Genomic DNA, 19823 nt, shown 5'->3' with positions numbered 1-19823 from the left:
GTTTGCAAACTACCAGTTCGTAACCCTGATTTGCAGGTATTGAGGATGTGCCAGAGAATAGATAGTGAAGGGCTTAGAATATGAACCAGAGACTTACCAACTGCTTTAGCAAAAAGGGTTTTTAGCTTAATAGTTAAAAATTACTGAATGAAATTATCCTTGGTATTTACTGTATTTTCCATGCTGACATTAGTCTGACTACTATTTTGAATCCATAATGTAATATATGAAGATCATTCAAAAGCTGTGAATTTTTTTTTTCTGAAAGACTATAATGATCTTTAAACAAAGACAGTTAAGTTCTAACCATTATGGCCTGGTCTAAAGTCATGTCTTGATCTAGTTTTCTGCTTCCTTAGTATTTAAATAGTGTATTTGAGTACGCTTCCTAAAGTCAAAATGCCAAGTTTGGCTTCTTAAATCCCTACCACAATATTTACGCATTGTCTTAAAGTAAGTTTTTTATCCCTTCAGTGGCTTAGAGCTCTGGGGGGCTTTTTGTGTGTGTGAGTCAGGAACCTCAGGTGACCATTCTGAGCCATTTCCAGCAAAGGTGATACATGTATCCTTTAACGGTTTGAGAAGCCCTTGGGGTGCCTGGGTGGCTCAGTCGGTTAAGCATCTGCCTTCGGCTCAGGTCATGATCCCAGGGTCCTGGGATCAAGCCCCGCGTCGGGCTCCCTGCTTAGCGGGAAGCCTGCTTCTCCTTCTCCCACTCCCCCTGCTTGTGTTCCCTCTCTCGCTGTGTCTCTCTCTGTTAAATAAATAAATAAAATCTTAAAAAAAAAAAAAAAACCAGTTTGAGAAGCCCAAGCATTTTACCCAGCAACCATATTCTGGCAAAATTCACTGGACTTCTATTTAGCACAGTGTGGCTAAGCGCAGACTTGCTATATTATACGAGTCCGTTGTAGTTCTCAGTTGGTCCCTGAAACAGTCTTTGTTTTCTTCCCACTAATCCTAATGCTGCAAGTGACTCTTTTACAAATCACATAATTTGCTTACCTGTCTTAATGTCTTGGTCATTACGATATCAGCTCTTAGATGGCTGGCAAGGAGGTTTATTAGTCTTTGGGTTTAGAAAATATAACAGAAGAATATTCTTCTATCAGTTTTCCAGAACCATTATTGCCCTTTTAAGCATGGCGATGTATAATTGTAGATGTTCCAGACTTCATTTGATGTTGATGAATTTCATGTTTTTCAAAAGTAAGTTGAACTTGGCATTATTGATCTTAGAAGAAATACAAATAATTTAAATTAGTGTACTACTTAAACACTGATCAGCTTCCAGTAGTAATAATTTACTTATTTGTACAGTGTTGATGTTTAGATAAGACAGTTAAATTAGATTTCCAGGCTCAATAAAGAAATTTTAAAAGAAACCAGAAAGGTGTCTACTATTTCCATCACTCTAAACTGCTGAGTAATGTCTCAGAGATTCCAAAGTATTGGGAGAGAAGGATACTACTTCTGAAAGACAAATCAAAACTCTGTGATACTTTTTTTATAAATTTAAGATATTTGAGTTTAGTTTCTAACATCAGGATAATTATCTTTATTGGCAGTTGTTTTTATCAAGAGGATAGTGTTAAACTCCTAATTGGTTGTTGTATACAACTATGCTAACATAAATTAAGATTTTTAAAGACAAAAGCAGTAAGTACTCCTAATTTTCAGCCTTTAAAATAATGTTCACACTTTAATCAATCAGTAATTTTTCATATCTAATTCAGTCTGTTTTCATCTTACATTTATACTGCATAAGTTCCATCTGAACAAAATTGTGTTTTAATAAGTGGTCATCTTATGGTTGATTACAAATATTAGATAAAATTTGGGGGTTATATCATCTATATTTATTTATATTTGGTTTTCAATAACAGATAAGATAACTATGAAAGGATTTACGTGTGTATTCATAACTACTCACTTTTTAATATAGATTCCTCACATAAATAAGTTTATTGGTAATATTGGTTCAGTATTTTATTTATAGTTTATGTAATGTTTAGTGGTTTACTTATCCTTGTGGAGCTTTGAAAAGATACATTGCTTTTATACTATTGTTAAACATATGATGGGTTTTTAAAACATGGAAAGTAAAATGCTTGTTTTTTTTGATTTTTAGAATATTATTTAAAGACAAGGATCGGAACTGGGATGAAATAGAAAGCAAGTTAAGAGCTGAGAGTGAGGTCCCTATCGTGAAAACCTCAAGCATGGTATGGTAATTTTTCTTGAATTTTAAAACATTTAAGAGATAGGTTTATCTTAAAGAAATGATATTTTTATTTTTAAAGTGTTAATTTACATTTTTAAAAAGATGAAATACACAGATTTTTCAAGTTTTATGCCTTCCACTATCTCTCACAGGGGTTTAAAATGTTGATTGTTTCAAAGTTATAAATGGTATGAAGGAGGAACTTTCTTTATGTTTCTCACTAATACATTCTTGTTCTTGTAATGATTATACATTATAAATAGGCAATTTGAAATAAGAGCCGAACTCAAATAGAAGTGGACATGAATCATTTCCTTTTCCTCAGGAGATTGCTAGTCTCCTCCTCAAGAATCTGTACAGGTTTTTGTGGTTCAGGGAGTCATCCTAAAACTAAGTCGCAGTTGATACATTTTTCAAAGAAAATCCTTATGCACTGTTACAAAGTTATTGCAAGGTTGATCGTTGCAAGTTTTTCAAAATCTTTGCTTATAGAGTAGTATCATCTTGAACTTTTCATCTTTTATTATCTTGTTGAAAAAATAATTGTAGTTAAATATTAAAGATTTTAAAATTTGAATCTCATTTTTTGGATATCATAATTATTTCCTATCTTGTTGTTACAGATATAGTGCCGTGTAGATACTGTTAAATGTTGCAAGTAAGAGGAGTGTGAGATTCGTTGCTTATCCAATAAAAATGCTTTACTTACAGTAAGCTAATTTTTGTCATTGCTTTCCCTACAGGAGATTTCTTCTATATTACAGGAGTTGAAAAGAGTTGAAAAGCAGCTACAAGGTACATATATTACTGAATTAAGTAGGAAGAGCTAACGATTTCAGACAAGTACATTCTAAGTGGTATTTCTTAAAATATTCTATTATAATGTGATTTGGTTAAATATAATAACATACGGGTAAAAATATAGTTCTACATATCCACATTACTCCTAAAAAGGAAGCTTTAAAACCCAATATAAATAGGAGCACACCCCGGTGGCTCAGTGGGTTAAGTGTCTGACACTTGATTTCGGCTCAGGTCATGGAGTTGAGCCCCACATGGGGCTCCAGCTCAGTGTGGAGTGTGCTTGGGATCCTGTCCCTCTACGCCTCCCCCCCACTCATATGCTTGTGTGCGTGCACATGCACATGCTCTCTCTTTCTCTCTCAAAATAAATCTTTAAAAAAAGAAATAAAATAAAACCCAACATAAATAAAAAGGTAAAGTTAAATCTTGGGCATATAGGCTAGCTGTTGTAGACTAGTTCACAGTATGATATATATTATCTATTTTATATGTACATAAATACTAATATATGAAAAATATGTAAAATAATATTAAAATATGCGTGCAGCTCAGAATGCTATTGGCAGTTGGCATTATTTATTTGATTTGACATTTGTGATGTAACCCAAATGAACTTGTATTCTGATACAAATAACAGTTGTTTGGGTGAACCACAAGAAAAGAGCGCATATTGGCCAAAGGGACCAGAAAAGGAGGGAGAGAAGAAAAAGAGACTGTGCCTCCTGAAGTTTGACCGGCCATTATTTCCCCGTGTGCACCAGATCTTACTCCGGCATGAATGCCCATGTGTGTCTTGAACTAGAAGTCTGCACAACAAGTAGCTTCCAGAGTCAACTGCTGATTCTACTCAGTCTTTGTTTCTTGAATTACCATAGGCAGAATATGTTGGTCCTCGCTAAATGATCTTAACGTCTGGTCAGTCTCCACACCCCGAAGGGTTATGTTTTACCCCCATGGGGAAGAGTGTTAGCTGATGGAAGGGGAGTATACTTTGAAAAGGACCTCTTGAGTAATTGTTATATCAAAGGTACTTCCTTCTGCCAACTCCCACTCTCCCCAGTGCCAAGTTGAAAATCACTCAAGGATCTTTTGGATGGAAAGCTGCTCTTTCACTGGTCCCTCCCATGGAGTAGCAAGGTCTGTATGGCCTGCTGGAGCTGCCATTGGGTTCTGAGGGCGTCCCCGTGGCTCAGGGGCACACACTGATGGCCCCACACTCTTACCAGGATGAATGACAGCATGCTGTGGTAGCATTCAGAGTGGGATGATGTTCTCCCGGCCTCCCCAGCCTTCCAGTTCCTTGGAACCCCATCTTAGCAATGAACCCCCAGTTATCTGCATGGTAATACAGCTAGGAATGCTTATTAAAATCACACCCAGCGTTTTCCCTATCCTGTCACAGTGATGAAAGCAAATTTCAGAAAGATCTTTCTCTCAAATCTCAGTCTTCCAACAGACTCCAAAAGGGCCCATATGTGAGCCTGTTCATGGCACCAGAGAAAGCATTCAGGTCCGTATCGTCTACAGTAGAGGTCAGCCCCCGAATTATTAAAAATGGGTTTTAAATACGGTATCAAAAGGATTGGCCAAATTTAAGCTCATACAAGCATCCTTAGTTGAAACATTATCCGAGTCATAAGCAGTGTTCACATCCAAATTTAACTGCATCTACAATTATCTTTGTCCCCCGTATTCCTTTTTTTTTTCCTTCAGCAATCAATGCTATGATTGACCCGGATGGAACTCTGGAGGCTCTGAACAACATGGGATTCCCCAGCTCTATCTTGCCATCTCCACCAAAACAGAAGTCCAGTCCCGTGAATAACCACAGCAGCCCGGGTCAGACACCGACACTTGGCCAGCCAGAAGCTAGGGCTCCCCATCCTGCCGCTCTCGCAGTGTCAGCTGAATTTGAGAATGCCGAGTCTGAGGCTGATTTCAGTATCCATTTCAATAGGTTCAACCCTGATGGGGAAGAGGAAGACGTTACAGTACATGAATGACTTTCTCTCTATCGTTAAAAATGAGTACCCGTGGAATGACTAGGAATATTGGAAGCAGCATAGTGTTGACTTATACAAAACAAGACAGCTTGGTCAGCTACAATCTTGTTCTCTCTGTCTTCTTAATTTTATTTATTTATTTTTTTACCTATGATGTGGTATCCTGTTAATCATTTCAGGCCATTAGAAAACCACGAGTATGCCCATGTAGGAAAAAGCAGATTGTGGCAGTTTTGCTTTTTGTGGTTTTATGATTTTCAAATTGAATTCTATAAGTGCATCCTTTCCCTTCATAGATCTTTGTTTTTTTTCTTTAAGCCATGCTGTGACCTACAAGCAAATTAAATACCCAACATTTCTGACCCCCATGTCTTCTGTGCCAAGCTGCTCCCCGAAATGGACTTCCTCTTCATCTGTACAGATTTGTTAAACACTTATATTTGCTTCTTAATAATAGGATTTATATTAGTATTCATTACCATTGGATACAATGACATGTTACTCTCCACAGTCCAACTGACCTTTCAAAACAGTCGTTCTTGTGTTCTGAAATTTTCCAGCATATATGTGATTTATATAACTTTGTTGCTACGTAAATTGTCTTGGGGTTTATGGAGATGAACTATTATGTTTGCACTAAGATTTGCCGGGAGTGGTAGGTGGACATAGCTGTATATCAATAAGGACTAACCATCTTTTTTGTACATAGGAGATTGATAATACTGTATTTGTTTTAACCCCTCCATGTTTTACTCCACTTTCAAGCTCAATTTGGCACTTTTTTTCAATTTTTTTTAACGGAAGTAAGATTTTGTCTCATTTTAGGGCAAATGATAACTAGAAATATTAAACTAGACTACTTAGGTGGAGTATATTTTTTAAACTGAAAACACATATATTGGTCCTGTGTTACCGAGTTTATGTGTGACAGTTGAAAAAAAAATTCCCTTGAAATGATCATGGAGTTAAAATTTTCTTCATTAGGAGACTTGGAGAACCAGTAGTCATAAGATTAGCTGATAGTTTCACTCCCAAGCAATGAATTGCTTCTGTGTGTTTCCCTGTAGGACCCAGTAGTAAATCCTGTCCATCTTAAACATTTATAAGTACCCTGCAAGACGGCAACGATGAAGGCTCAGGCCATGCTACTAAACAGGAAGCCTGTGGAAAAACACCTTCTGTAAACTTGTTCTTTCTCTTTCCAGTAACTTCACATTTGGATAAGTTTTAAAAGAAAGTCATTATCTTTGTGTTTCCAGAACACTATAATTTGGGTGAATCTTAATTCCTTTAAATATTACTTAGTAGACTTGGATTTCTCCCTTGACCCCATCAGCCTATAAAGGTTAAAACTGCGGCTTTGCAACTTTTATGAATGGTCTTTAGTATTTCAGCAATAATCCTGTACTACATTGGTTTCAAGAGACAAACTAACTCTATGCTTCAAAACTTTACAAGATTTAAAAACTCCTGTACTGTTGGGCCAGTTAATAAAGATGCAAAAGAACCCTTTTTGTAGAGATGTAAAAACAAAAGTCTGCTGTATAATGAATCTCATATTTTTCTTTAAATTAAAAAAAATGGCAAATGAACTATTCTCCTTGTAAAGCTAACTTCTCCATTCTGTCTAATAAAGGAAGACTGAAAAAAAAAGGTTTTAAAGAACATGAATGGAATGATACAAATGCTTTGAAGGAATAAGTGAAACATTAAAACAGGGTCAATCCATTTGAAGAGAAAGTCAAACAAAATAATCACCACTGCTCCCTCTTTTATTTAATGTGTGGGTACTGATACCCCATGGAAGTAGGTAAGGAGTTGTTTAGGAAAATATTAGCATCTACTCAACTTACATTATCCTTTAAGTGTTTACACGGTTTTGTTCAATTATAAACATTTGGCCTTTTACTATGTTATTTTTATTTTGTATGAATACATTATCCTCCTTATTTATTTTTGTTACATTTATTACTTATGTTATTTTGTTATGCATTTACAACTCCATTTTTAAATAAAGTGTTTCTGGAACTTTATACATTGATTGTACATTTTATTCTACCATCTGGTTTGCTAATGCTTCATCAGTTTACCAAATAACTATACACCATTGTCCAAGGCTTAGCAAAACAAGGAATCCTTCAGTTCTAACTTATATGTGATAATTGTGAGACTTCATAGTATTTTGACTAAAGAAAAGATTTCGTAGCAAATTTTTATAAATCTCATTCTCTTAGCTTAATACTCTAATTGTAATGTGCACACACAAGGCCTTTATTTCTTGCTGTCCTGGAATCATCAGAAGGCTTTATGATCATGATATATTTGGGGGACAAAGAAATTTAAAGTATCTTGGACATCCTAAATTTGAGAACTATCCATTCGGATTCATTTTCTTGCACTGTACCGTCCATACCCGAGGATCTTGAATACTGTTCAACATTCTGTTTCTCAGCTTGACCCTCGTAGGCTTTCCAGATCTGGTCCTTTGCTTACATGTCTGTGATACCTGGTACAGCCTCTCCCACAGGTTCCCGACAGTCTGGAGCAATTCTTGGCGGCTCTGTGCACTTGCCTCTCTTTGTCCTTCCTTCCTGCTCACCCACCTCCCCTCCCTTCTTCAGAGGCCCACTGACCTCTTTGTGAAGCTTCCTCGCTTGACCGGGCCACAGAACAGGGCTGTGCCATGCGCTTGCATTTCCCTCCTCCCTCCCTGCTACATGTACACACGTTTCTTCCTTCTAGGTCACTAAGATAATCTTATTTCCTGAACAGACCCTGCACTTTCAAACATCTGTGCCATTTGGCTTCCCTCATCTTGGCGTTGCTTGCCATATCTCTGTCAGGATCCTAACTTTTGAAAGGAAATTAGGCTTGGAAGCCTGGGATCCAGACACATCCCTCATTAGCTAAAATGTGCCTCTCCGCATTCTGATCTACAGAACGAGAGCATCGTGGTCATTCTCCGCGTGCCAACTGGAGTCCAGTCCAAGGGCTCTGTGGCTGTGAAATGGCTCCCCTTCCTCTTTTTCTCCAGAAAGACTTGTCTCTGATGCTTTGTTCTATAAAACCTTCCTTTCACCATGTTCTCCAAACCCCTTGTCCTCCATTATAGTCCAGATCCTACTTCTATTCAACAAACACGTACCGAGTGCCTGACGCCCATGGGCACCGGGTTACCACCAGTGAACAGCGATCAACTATCGCCCTCACAGACCTTCTGTGCTAGAATAGAGTCACAAAAAAGAGAAACTAAAAATTAAGTCCACAGATGATGTCAGGTGGAGAAGTGACGTTCTGCCGTTTCTCCCCAGTGAGTTTACACAGCTGGCTCCGAAAAGATCCTTTCTGTAGGCTCCTCCCTAGAAATGCAAATTTGCTGGGAACCCCTCATTTCTCAGGAAGGAAGTGGTCTGCTAGGATTCTTCTCATCCGAAGGAGGAACAACACCCCTGTAGAGCACCCGGTGCTGGCGGGCGAGGGGAAAGGGAGGGAAGGGGTCAGCCGGACTTCACTCGCACAGCTCGCCCAGCGTGGCCAGGAGGGTTAGCGGAGGTGAAGACTGCCTTCTTTTCTCTTCACGTTTCTAAGCACATACTCCCAGACCAGACCCCTCCGGCTACCACATCAGACCATAACATTTGGCTGGTAGGCCTGGAACTTATGTTTTTCTAGAGCTGGTGTGCACGAAGCATTCACCGTGGCTGCCATAGTGGTGACTTGGCCAGAGGCTGAGTGAGTGGAAAATCCTTCTCACCAGTTGTGCTCACCTGTTTGGAAGCAGATAAAATAAATTTCAGGAAAGCAACCAGAATCCAACATTGTTGGGAGCCTGTGGCTTGAATGGGGAAACTGACCTTAGTATCAGGGATCCGTTCTGGAAAGGAACAGAACATTCTAGCCCATTAGACCTCATGAGTTTTACATATTTTACATCTTAAGAGAAATAGCACAGTCAGTGTAAGATAAAAATGGGCCATGCAATGGAATATTATTTGGCCATTAAAGAAAAGGAAGTACTGATGCATGCTACAATGTAGATGAATCTTGGAAACATTCTGAGAAATGAAAGTAGCCAATCACAAAAGGCCACTTGTATGATATCTATATGAAAGGTCCAGAATGGATAAATACATACAGAAAGTAGACTAAGGGTTGGCAATGGCTGGGGCGGCGGGGGGGGGGGGGGGTGGGGATGGGAAGATTAGGGGTTTATAGTTCAGGACTATGGGGTTGCTTTTGGGGTGATGAAAATGTTTAAAATTATGGTAATTGTTGCACAACTGTAAATACACTAAAAATTGTTAATTGTGCATTATGGTTATAACATCTGTATATCTATATAAAAGAGGTATGTGAATTTGACCACAATAAGGCTGTTTCCACAAAAAAAAAGAATAAGAAAAGTAAGTAGTAGAAGAAGGCGGGGAGTGCATCAGGTGGGGATGGCAGCTCATTACTGTGCCCGAAAGTGACCAGCTTTGTACCTGTTAGCATTCTACCTGGGCTTATATATATGTCTGTCCTCTGCAGTTTGCTTTGTATTGGTTTTCACATCTTATTGTGATGGGGGAACCATTAGCTGATGAATTAAATAAAATCTTCACCATATGTTCTTTCTTAAACAGAAAATAAGATCTTGTGAAGATTTTTGTATCAAAATGTGTTGTACTGGGAGAACTGGAAGCCAATTTGAGAGTCGAGACTGTGTTCCTACCAAAGAATTTGAATATCAATCTAAAATGAGCAACTGCTGTGTGCTGACACTGGGCTGGGCTCTTTAGCACCTCATGTAAATTTCACAACAACTCAGAATTATAATAGACAAGAATTATGAGTCCCATTTTAGGAAGGAGTAGAGGCTTGAGTCAAGTAAGAGGCTCTGGGAGTCAAGCTCTGAACCGGGGTCTAACTGACTTCTATCCTCTTTATTCTCGGTCATGAAGAGACAGTGGAGTATAGAGGCAGCAGAAAGCCATTCGGTGTGTTAGAAATCCTGCAACTAAACCTAACCTATTGTTGGCTTCGGGGAAGTTTTTTCAACCCCAGCCTGTTTCCTGATCTGTAAAGAGCTAGCTGTTCTCTGAGGTATCTTCCTGTTACATTAGTTTTTCTTCTCTGACCTTCAGATAGTGTACTCTTTGCTCTCTTCCCCAGATTTGTGGCAGAAACATACCTTGTTACCTTTATAGTAATTCTGCCTCTCTTCTCGTGCCCTTTAGCAAACTACTCGCCACTCACTCTTCCATTCATTGTCATTCTTCCTTAAGCTGCTTCTCCCAGAAATCCTCCGGCTCTGTGTCTCCACCATAATAGTCTGCTCGTTTCCCTTTTGCCCACGTGAAGACTGTCAGTGGTTTGGGCTGAACCAGGACGTCCTAGTGATGATGACCCCACTTCCAGGAGAAAGGGCCTAGCACCTCCCGAACCCCTTCTATATGGCGGGCCCTGCTTGGCCAGGGCTGTATTTGGAGAATTTGTTTTCCCTCGTATTTCTCCCTTTGGACAACCAATTGCTCGTAGCCTCTGAGGAGGACTGTGGCAGGATAGAAAGCAAAACTCACATGTAATTAATTCTCTCTGGTTTTGAGATTTTTACGACCACAGCCCTTGGGGGAATTTATATGGCTTTCAGAGAAATGAAAGCAGATTCTCAGGCTTTGACAGAATGCCTTAGCTGGAATTTAAAGAGAGAAGAATGTCTTCTCTAGCAGACAATGAGGACCCCCACAACGTGAGGGGGGGGAAGGGGGAGCAGGCGCTCTAGCGTCACGGCAGTGCCAGCCGGGAGACGGGCAACATAACTGGGGACAACTGTGGCACAGTGTATCTGGCAAGCGGACTGTGGGCAGCGTGGAAAATTCCCGTGACTTGATCTCCACCGGGAAGCAAGAGAGCCTTAGCACCCGCAGGTGGAGTTGGCACCAATGGCTGGTAGGAGAGTTTCTGGAGGCCATTCCTACACGGGAACCGGTGGCAACAACAGGTTAACTACACTGAGAAGAGACTAGGAACCACATAATTATATCCTAAACCCAAACAAAATATATCCTCAACTCAAACCCCCCTTATCCATGCCATGACCATTTCTTTTATATTTATGTATATAGTAGCAGCACAGGTGGGGTTTGCACCAGGGTCACTCCACCTGCCACATACCTGGCAAGTTACTAACGGTAGCCCCTTCCATGCACAGCCTCACTCTCAGGGAGCCCAGAGCTCAGGTGGTAGCGAGGAGGCGGGCATGTGCAATGGGGGCTTGGCCTCCCTGCCTCCCTCCCTGTCTCCCTGCCTCCCTGCCTCCCGCTTGTGCTCTTAGTTTTCACCAACCATATATATATATATATTCTTGGTGGCAGAAGCAGAGGGAGAGAGAGAATCTCAAGTGGACTCCACACCTAGCATGGAGCCCAACCCAGGGCTCAATCTCACCACCCTGAGATCATGACCTGAGCCGAAATCAAGAGTTGGATACTCAACCGAGTAAGCCACCCAGCCGCCCCAGCCATGACCATTTCTGATGTCACCTGACACTGGGAACTGTGTGTGGGAGGGAAGTTCAGAATGGAGGAGACAGTAGCTTTAAAGATTGCCAAATGTAAACCTGTCTGGAACTTGCCCTTGTTTTCCCCTTCCCCTTGCCTCTCCAGCCAGAGCGCTTCAGCCCTCTGGAAATGTCTTAGATGACTTATTCATTCAGGAAGTACTGATTGAACATCTACTTATCCTAGGCACTGTGATTAGCACTGGAGTACAATGAGGATGTCAGAAAACTTGCTGACCTGGAACTTTCTGAAGCTGGTTTCCTAACCTGGCATCAGCCCTGATACAAAGCCCTGGGACTCACAAAGCAGCTTGGGTGGGGGAGAAGGATTGTGAGCTAGACAGAAGCTTCTGCCTGTCAGAGGCCCCTTTGTCCCCCTCCTCCTCCTCCTCCCAACCTACCCCTACCCAATCACTTAGCAATTTCTGGAATCAAACCTCATGATCACCTCAAAGCACTATCTTAAGTTCATTGCAGGCAGTAAGGAAGGTCCTTTTTGAAACTCTTCAGGAGGTGAGTGATAGATGCCTTGACTTGAAATGCCAGCATTTTATATTCATAAGCTATAAGGCAGTGGATCAGCAAGGTACTCCTAACCTTAACTTCTGACCTTTGAGCTATTACATTCTATTAAGACCCTGGTAGAGTCATCAATCTATCATGAGAGAGAGAGGAATCTGCAAGAAGATGTATTTTAAGATGTGTTGTCCTGTCCTTCTAATCAATATCAACCAGACGTAAAATCTCTCTCCCTCATAACACCTAAAAGACTGGATAAAGTATAACAAACATGGTTTTAGTAGCATAACTTAACTCAAAATTTTCCAGGGCCAGGGATTAAAAAGGAAGCTGAAATACAGAGCTGATTCTGTGTCTTGCGGAGAGATTGCTGGTCACTGGTACTTGGTGACCAGGGGCTTGGGTGCAAGGAAAGGACATGAGCGTTGCAAGTGTGCATGCTAGGCAGTCAGAATGGAGATTTTCACAAGAGCCACCTCAAAGAGAGGGTGACCAGGCATGAGAAAGGCATTGTCCAAGGAGAGAATAGATGATCTTTTTTCCAGAAATGATACGGATCCTTAGATTTATAAATTGCAGTCAGTGTCAAGCCTGATACATTTTTCTTTTTTTTTTTTTTTAAAGATTTTATTTATTTATTTGAGAGAGAGAGAATGAGAGACAGAGAGCATGAGAGGGAGGAGGGTCAGAGGGAGAAGCAGACTCCCTGCTGAGCAGGGAGCCCGATGCGGGACTCGATCCCGGGACTCCAGGATCATGACCTGAGCCGAAGGCAGTCGCTTAACCAACTGAGCGACCCAGGCGCCCCAAGCCTGATACATTTTTCTTAAATACCTGGTTACCTTGTAGTGAAATTGTAAAACACCAAAGTCAAAGATAAAATCTTAAAAGTAATCAAAGAGAGAAGAGACTTTTTTCACCAGGAACTACAACTAGACTTCCCAACAACAGCAAGAGCTAGAATGCGGGGGACTACCCGATTATTTCTGGGTGCATATGCATGCAGAAGGACAAAAGCATAGATAGGAATGACTCAGACCAATACCTGAATGGAGTTATCCCTGAGGATGAAGAGAAGGAGATGAACATCGGGTGAGTCTTTAGTTGGGCTGTCACGTTTTGTTTATTTAAAAATAGCATTTTTGTTTACTGAAATGGTGGGTTTAAGGCAAATAAGATAAAGTATTAACAACTGTCTTATTTTGATGGTATGCCCTAGAAACTTGTTACTTTCTGTGCTTGTTTGCATGCCCGAGATGTGTCAATTCAAAAAACAATGTTTTGAGATATATCTCCTTTCCCTCCTTTATTTGACATGTGCTCACAGAACGTCGATCAGTTAAAAGAGTAAAACCGATGCTGAATTTCCAGCATGTCTAACAAGGAGAGTCATTCCTCAGATCGACTTGTCACACATTTGAAGGAGACGAAACGTAAAGAGACCTGAACTGGCAGTGAACTTCTCTTCAGAACCTGAACCAGCATTGCTGAAAAGAACAGAGGCCACTGAACTCATTTACTGGCTTATGAAATTATAGACACTGAGCTGACATCCAACATCCAGGCCTCTGTTACTCCACCTCCTATTTAGGAAAACTTATATGCAATGAAGATATGAATCCCTAATGGAATTACTAAAGAAGATTTCAGAATTTCTTTTTTCAGAGAATTGTGGCTTTTTTTTTTTTTAATACACTGGTTCTTTGGTCGGTGACTTAGTTGTGGTCTCAGCGAGATCCGGGGCTGGGGGGGGGGGGTTGCACCCCTCCAAGAGCCCTTGATAATCCATCACGAGCTCCTTAATATATGTGTCTAGCTCATTGTCTTAGTTGGCTTCCAGAATTTTCTCCTTTGGGAAAGTATTCCTAGAAAACAGGAGTGAGGAATTGGGGAGAGTGAAACAGGGAGGTCAGTGATGACTTCTTGGGTCATCTCTTCCAGGCCACCTAGGCTTGATCCCACCAAGGCCACCTAATGAACTGTGTAGACCATGCTTCAGAATAGACCGAGCACTTGAAGGGTGGGAGGAGCCTTTGCTCACCAGCTCCCACCTCCCGCTGTGCAAGCATCCCTCGTGCATGCAGGGGAGGCCTGTGGGAGTGCTGGCCTGCTCCTGCAGGTGCTCCATGCTGGGCTGTTGGCAGATGGCCGGTGTCGCCACGTAACATCCATTCAACGCTGTGGTTGCCACAGCAGTGGCTGGAGCAAGAGAAGGACAAAGACGATTGTCCCATGCAGGTGGTCACTGCAAAAAATGGTAATCTCCTGGGCTGGGAGAACTACAAACCCACTTACCTATACTTTTCCAACCACACAAGAGACAATACTGGGCAAATCCATGTGCTGTTTCCATCTTAACACTCAGGGAGCAAAATTGTACATCAAGGTTGCTGGCTTTGCACATTGGAAATTACTTTTTCATTCCTATGCATTTGAATCAAAACAAGATTGTATGAAATAGGTCATGCCCTGGTTTTCAGAGAAAGCAGTGAATCCATTCCAGAATCCCTCAGAAGTCCGCTGATAGTGCATTTGGAGAAGATGCTGTTCACTAAAGGCCATTAGGGTTTTCTCATTCTTAAAGTAATAAGCAAAAAAGAAACTATTTTTCTCCTTCACATTTTATTTTATAAGGGTGTGTTATAAGGATAATAATGTCACAGGGCTCCCTCAGAGCAATGTATTGCTTAAACTGCATTATTTATCTCAGTATTCATCTTTGGGTTCTCTGAGTAGCAAAGATTCACTCTTGTTGGGTTTGGAGAAAAAAACAAAATATCTGAAGATTTTTTTTTCTCCTAGACCCAAGATCCTAATGAATAATTAAGGCTTAATTCATAATTAAGCCTGTCTTACAAATAGCTGAGATAACCTACCTGAAATGTCAGTCCCTAGGCATGTGTGCACCTGTCTGCTTGTTATAGCTGTTGGCTCCCGGAAAAGACCACAGAAGAACATTTCCCAAAGTGCGTCTTCCAAAGTGCGGGGAGCCTGAGCAAGTTCACCAAACTCCAGATTAGCAGGATGAAGAGAAACTCTTGGAGGCTTGAGTGAGGTAGTTTTCAAACACGAAAACTGGGGGAATTATTTCATGCTCAAACAGGAAATGTAAGGGCCTCATTGCACTAGGGGATATATGGAATGGAGCTATAACCTGTTTAATAGTTAAAAAAGAAAAAAAAAGAATTCAGATTATCCATGGATGAGCAAGTCATAATGGGTTTTCGAGATAAAGATAATGCTTTAGGATATGTTGAGCTGACACCTGGAAGGTGACTGGATGCTGTCCCCACGGTGTACTCCCATGATCCCAAAGACAGAGACAGCACTGGGTAGACCGACCATGTGCCCGAGCTGGGGGGCGGGACTAAACTGCAGAATGCCCCCCATGTGGCAGGTGCTTGTGCAGCCTGTCTCTTGACATCCTTCCTTCTCAACCTCGGTCAGGTGAGGTCATCGCTGTCATTTTACAGGGGCAGAAGCTGAGCCTTAGCTTGCCCAGGTCACGTGGCTAAGTGGAAAGCTGTTCCTCACTTCCAGGCCCATCCATCTCAAAGTGTCTTCCCGTTCCTCCAGACCACACCGGGGCTGGCCCCCATCTGTGCTCCGCTGCTCTCCAGACATGGAGCAGGGAGCTCAGCAGCAGCTGAGCCTCGGTGTTGCCTGGTTCTGAGGGTCCGGGACCCAGCCTCAACAGCCAGCTGGTGTGGGGCAGCTTCCAGGCACGGTCATGGAGCTTTATATAATTTCTGATTTTATGACGCACCAAAAGAGCTTACGTTGCTCAAGGAATTTTTCAAGGATTTATCCCAGAATGGACTAGCCTGGAATGATAAATCAGCCTATGAAAGGAAGAAAAAGATTCAGTGACTTTAGTGTCTCCAAACTGTGGTTTTAGATACCTGGGATCTTGAGACTCTGGTTTACTTTATGTGCTGTGTTTCATCCCAAAGCAGCCAGCCAACCCCTTTGATGAGACAACCCCAGTGAATCAGCAGCTGCAGCGACACTGAGGCCATTTTCAATTCCATGTTTGAGTTTATGGCCATACTCACAGGTCCTTGAATGCTCATAATATCCCCGTGGGCATGTTTTATTGCCAAAGTGCATAGATGAGGAGAGGTAAGTGTGCGAGTGACCTTCCGAAGGTCAAAGATCTTCCGAGTGGTATGGCCAGCATTGCTGTCTGCTTCTCTTGGCTCTGTCTCCGGTGGGGTTTCCAAGACACCAGACAATGGAAAAGTGACACCTGTGTCACCCACGGTGAAGTGGAAATTTGCCTCTCTGCCCACAGACTTTTCAGATTTGACATGTTTTAAGTTAAACACCTGATCTCTCGTTTTACACGGAACCTGCTAAACCTAGAGCCTTCCCCACCTCAATTATGGGGACTCCATTCCTCCAGCTGCCCAGGTGAACAAACAAACAAGCAAAATCCTTGGAGGCATTCTCGCCCTCCTCTTTCTCTCACACCCACAAAACCCTCCTGACTTTACCTTGAAAAATATCCAGAATCTGACCACTTCTCACCCACTCCACAGCTGTCCTGCTGGTCTGAGTCACCCTCATCACCTGCATGGATTCTTGCAATTCTTGCAGTTGGTCTCCCTGCTTCTTGCCTTTGTCCCCAGATAACCACAGCGATCTTTTTAAGATAGGACATAGGTCATAAGTCAGATCAACTCTTTCTCTGCTTAAAACCCTGCACTGTCTCTTTGTTTCACCCAGAATAAAGGCTAAAGTTCTTGCAGTGACTACAAAGTTCTGTCCCTTTGCTCCCACCCCATTGCCTTGATCTCCTCCACTCCAACTATGCTCTCCTGTTCCACTCCAGCCACGCCGGCTTCCTTACTGTTCTGGAATTCCAGGCACGTTCTGACTTCAGGGCCTTTACTCTAGATGTTCTCTCTCCTAGGAGTGCTATTTCCCAGATTCTGTGTGGCCAACTCCCTCTCCTCCACCACCATCTTGCTTCCCACCAAGGGCTGTCCTGGGAGCTCTTTGATACTACGTTCTGCTCCATACTGTTGCATCTGACCTCCTTAACTCTGTTCTATTTTTTTTTTCTTTTCTTCCTTCTGCCTTATTATTATTATATAATCTTATAGTAGGTAATAGAGAAACTCTATTATTATTCAGATATATTCTCTGACACTCCCTGCCAGAGGATTAGACCTCCTCCACTCCATTGACATCCAACATTGCTGTATGACTTGTTCTGATCGATGACATGTGAGCTAACCAGCAATATCCAGGTAGTGTGAGTCATCAATGAACCTTTGTGGTGGAAGCCACTGAGATTTTGGAATAGTTTGTCTATACTAACTGATACCTATGTTTTTCTTGCTCACTGGTGTATCCCACACCTCTAGAATAATTGGAAAAAGGGCTAAAGAGTCAGCCATCCATTGGTCAATAACCCATGTTATTGATTAACCCTTGTTCTAGAAGCTGGATCATGGAAGAATTGGACATAGGTTTCTAAAATCATTATGACACAAGTGATCTATCTTTGACCATTGAACTTCTGTCATCACTAACACTATTTTTTTAGGATCATACCTTTAAATTAGCTTTACCGAGGTATATTTGCATTAAAAATCCACTAATTTTAAATGTTTAGTTTGGTGATTTTTGATATATGTATGCAGTGACAGACCTCTACCACAGTCAAGATATAGAAAAGTTCCATCCCTCTATCAAGTTTGCCTTGACTACACCATCAATCCTCTTTCCCAGCCCCAGCCAAGGGCCACCACCACTGATCTTCCTTCTGTCTCTATACTTTTGCCTTTTCTAGAAGTTCATATGAATGGAATCCCACTGTTTGAGTTTTTTGTGTTTCACTTCTTTCTTTTAGTATCCTGTTTTTTGAGTAAGTAATATTTTGTACTATCATTGCTGAATAGTTTTCCAAAGAACAGGTAGCCACAATTTATCTGTTCACAAGCTGATAAATATTTGGGTTGTAGATAGTTTTTGCTTAATTATCTTATTGTGTTAAAATATACATAACATAAAATCTACCATTTTAACTCTTTTTAAGTCTACAATTACGTGATGATAAGTAGATTCACAATGTGGTGCCACCATCACCACCATCCATTTCTAGAACGTTTCCCATCATCCCGCCAAAGAAAGTTTTACCCAAAAGATGCTAATTATCCATTCTTCCCTCCCCTGAGCCTATTTGTATGAATGTTACTACTCTCTGTATCTCAAATAAGTGGAATTATACAGTATTTGGCCTTTTGTGACTGATTTATTTCATGTTGCCATAATGTATTCAGTGTTCACCCATGTGGTATCATGCCTCAGATTCTCATTTTTTAAGGCTGAATACTATTCCATTGATTGTATCCATCATATTTTATTTACCCATTTATTTATTGATTGACATTGGATTATTTCCACTTCTTGGCTGGTATATGAGGATCTCTTTGACCCCCTGCTTTCAATTCTATTCAGTATAGAAGTTGAAATGGAATTGCTGGATCATGTGGTAATTCTATATTTAACTTCCTGAGGAACTGCCAAACTGGTTCCCACAGGGACTGCACCATTTTACATTCCCACCAACACTCCTAAGGGCTCCAATTTCTCCACATCTTCACCAACAATTTTTATTTTTTTTTACTTTTTAATTTTTTATATTAGCATTCTAGTGGGTGTGAAGCTTGTGCTTGTGGTTTGATTTGCATTTCCCTAAAGGCTAGTGATGTTGAGCATCTTTTCATGTGCTTATTGGCCATTTGCCTGTCTTCTTTGGACAAATGTCTATTCAAGTCTTTTGCCCATTTTTAAGGTGGATTATTTATCTTTTTCTTGTAAGAGTTCTTTCTGGATATTAAGCCCTTATAATATGGGATTTGCAAATATTTTTTCCCATTCTTTGGAGTGTCTTTCCACTTCCTTGATAGTGTCCTTTGATGCACAAAAGTTTTTAATTTTTTTTTAAAGATTTTATTTATTTATTTGACAGATAGAGACACAGTGAGATAGGGAACACAAGCAGGGTGGGTGGGAGAGGGAGAAGCAGGTTTCCCACTGAGCAGGGAGCCTGATGCGGGGCTCGATCCCAGGACCCTGAGATCATGACCTGAGCCGAAGGCAGATGCTTAACGACTGAGCCACCCAGGCGCCCCCAAAATTTTTAATTTTGATAAGGTCCAATTTATCTATTTTTTCTTTGGTCACCTGTGCTTAGGTGTCATATCCAAGAATCATGACAAATCTAATGTTATGAAGATTTATGTTTTCTTCTAGGAGTTTTACAGTTTCGGGTCTTACATTTATTTATTTATTTTAAAGATTTTTTAATTTATTTATTTGACAGAGACACAGTGAGAGAGGAAACACAAGCAGGGGGAGTGGGAGAGGGAGAAGCAGGCTTCCCACAGAGCAGGGAGTCTGATGAGGGGCTCAATCCCAGGACCCAGGGATCATGACCTGAGCTGAAGGCAGACACTTAACGACTGAGCCACCCAGGTGCCCCTTGGGTCTTATATTTAATCTTTAATCCATTCTGAGTTAATTTTTTATCTGATATAAAGAGTCCAACTTCATTCTTTTGCACATGGATATCCAATTTTCCTAGCACCATTGTTGAAAAGACTGTCCTTCCCCCACTGAATAGTCTTGGCATCTTTTCAAAAACCAGTTGACCATATATTTGAGTTTATTGCTTGACTGTATTCCATTGGTTTATATGTGTCCTTATATAAGTACCACA

The 19823-nt window shown here is 41.1% G+C and overlaps 1 protein-coding gene across 8 annotated transcripts in view; it reads left to right on the top strand.

Moving 5' to 3' along the window:
• CEP170 (centrosomal protein 170) overlaps window positions 1-6684 on the top strand; it is a 128209-nt gene extending 121525 nt beyond the window's left edge. For 7 of the 8 annotated variants that reach the window (XM_035010954.1, XM_035010950.1, XM_035010949.1 and 4 more), the window contains 3 exons: window positions 2132-2225; window positions 2968-3019; window positions 4742-5234. In XM_035010954.1, coding sequence (XP_034866845.1) covers window positions 2132-2225; window positions 2968-3019; window positions 4742-5031 — 436 coding nt within the window. In that variant the 3' untranslated portion in view covers window positions 5032-5234. Of the gene's footprint in view, window positions 1-2131; window positions 2226-2967; window positions 3020-4741; window positions 5235-5349 lie in introns of those variants that run through there. The other variant, XM_035010951.1, reaches the window with a different exon arrangement.
• Window positions 6685-19823: the final 13139 nt, after the last annotated feature.

Source organism: Mirounga leonina, unplaced genomic scaffold (genome assembly GCF_011800145.1).
Source record: "Mirounga leonina isolate KUSES-001 unplaced genomic scaffold, KU_Mleo_1.0 Mir_154, whole genome shotgun sequence".
Lineage (NCBI taxonomy): Eukaryota > Metazoa > Chordata > Mammalia > Carnivora > Phocidae > Mirounga > Mirounga leonina.
The sequence above is the reverse complement of the archived record's forward strand: the minus strand, read 5'-3'. Positions and strand labels throughout refer to the sequence as shown.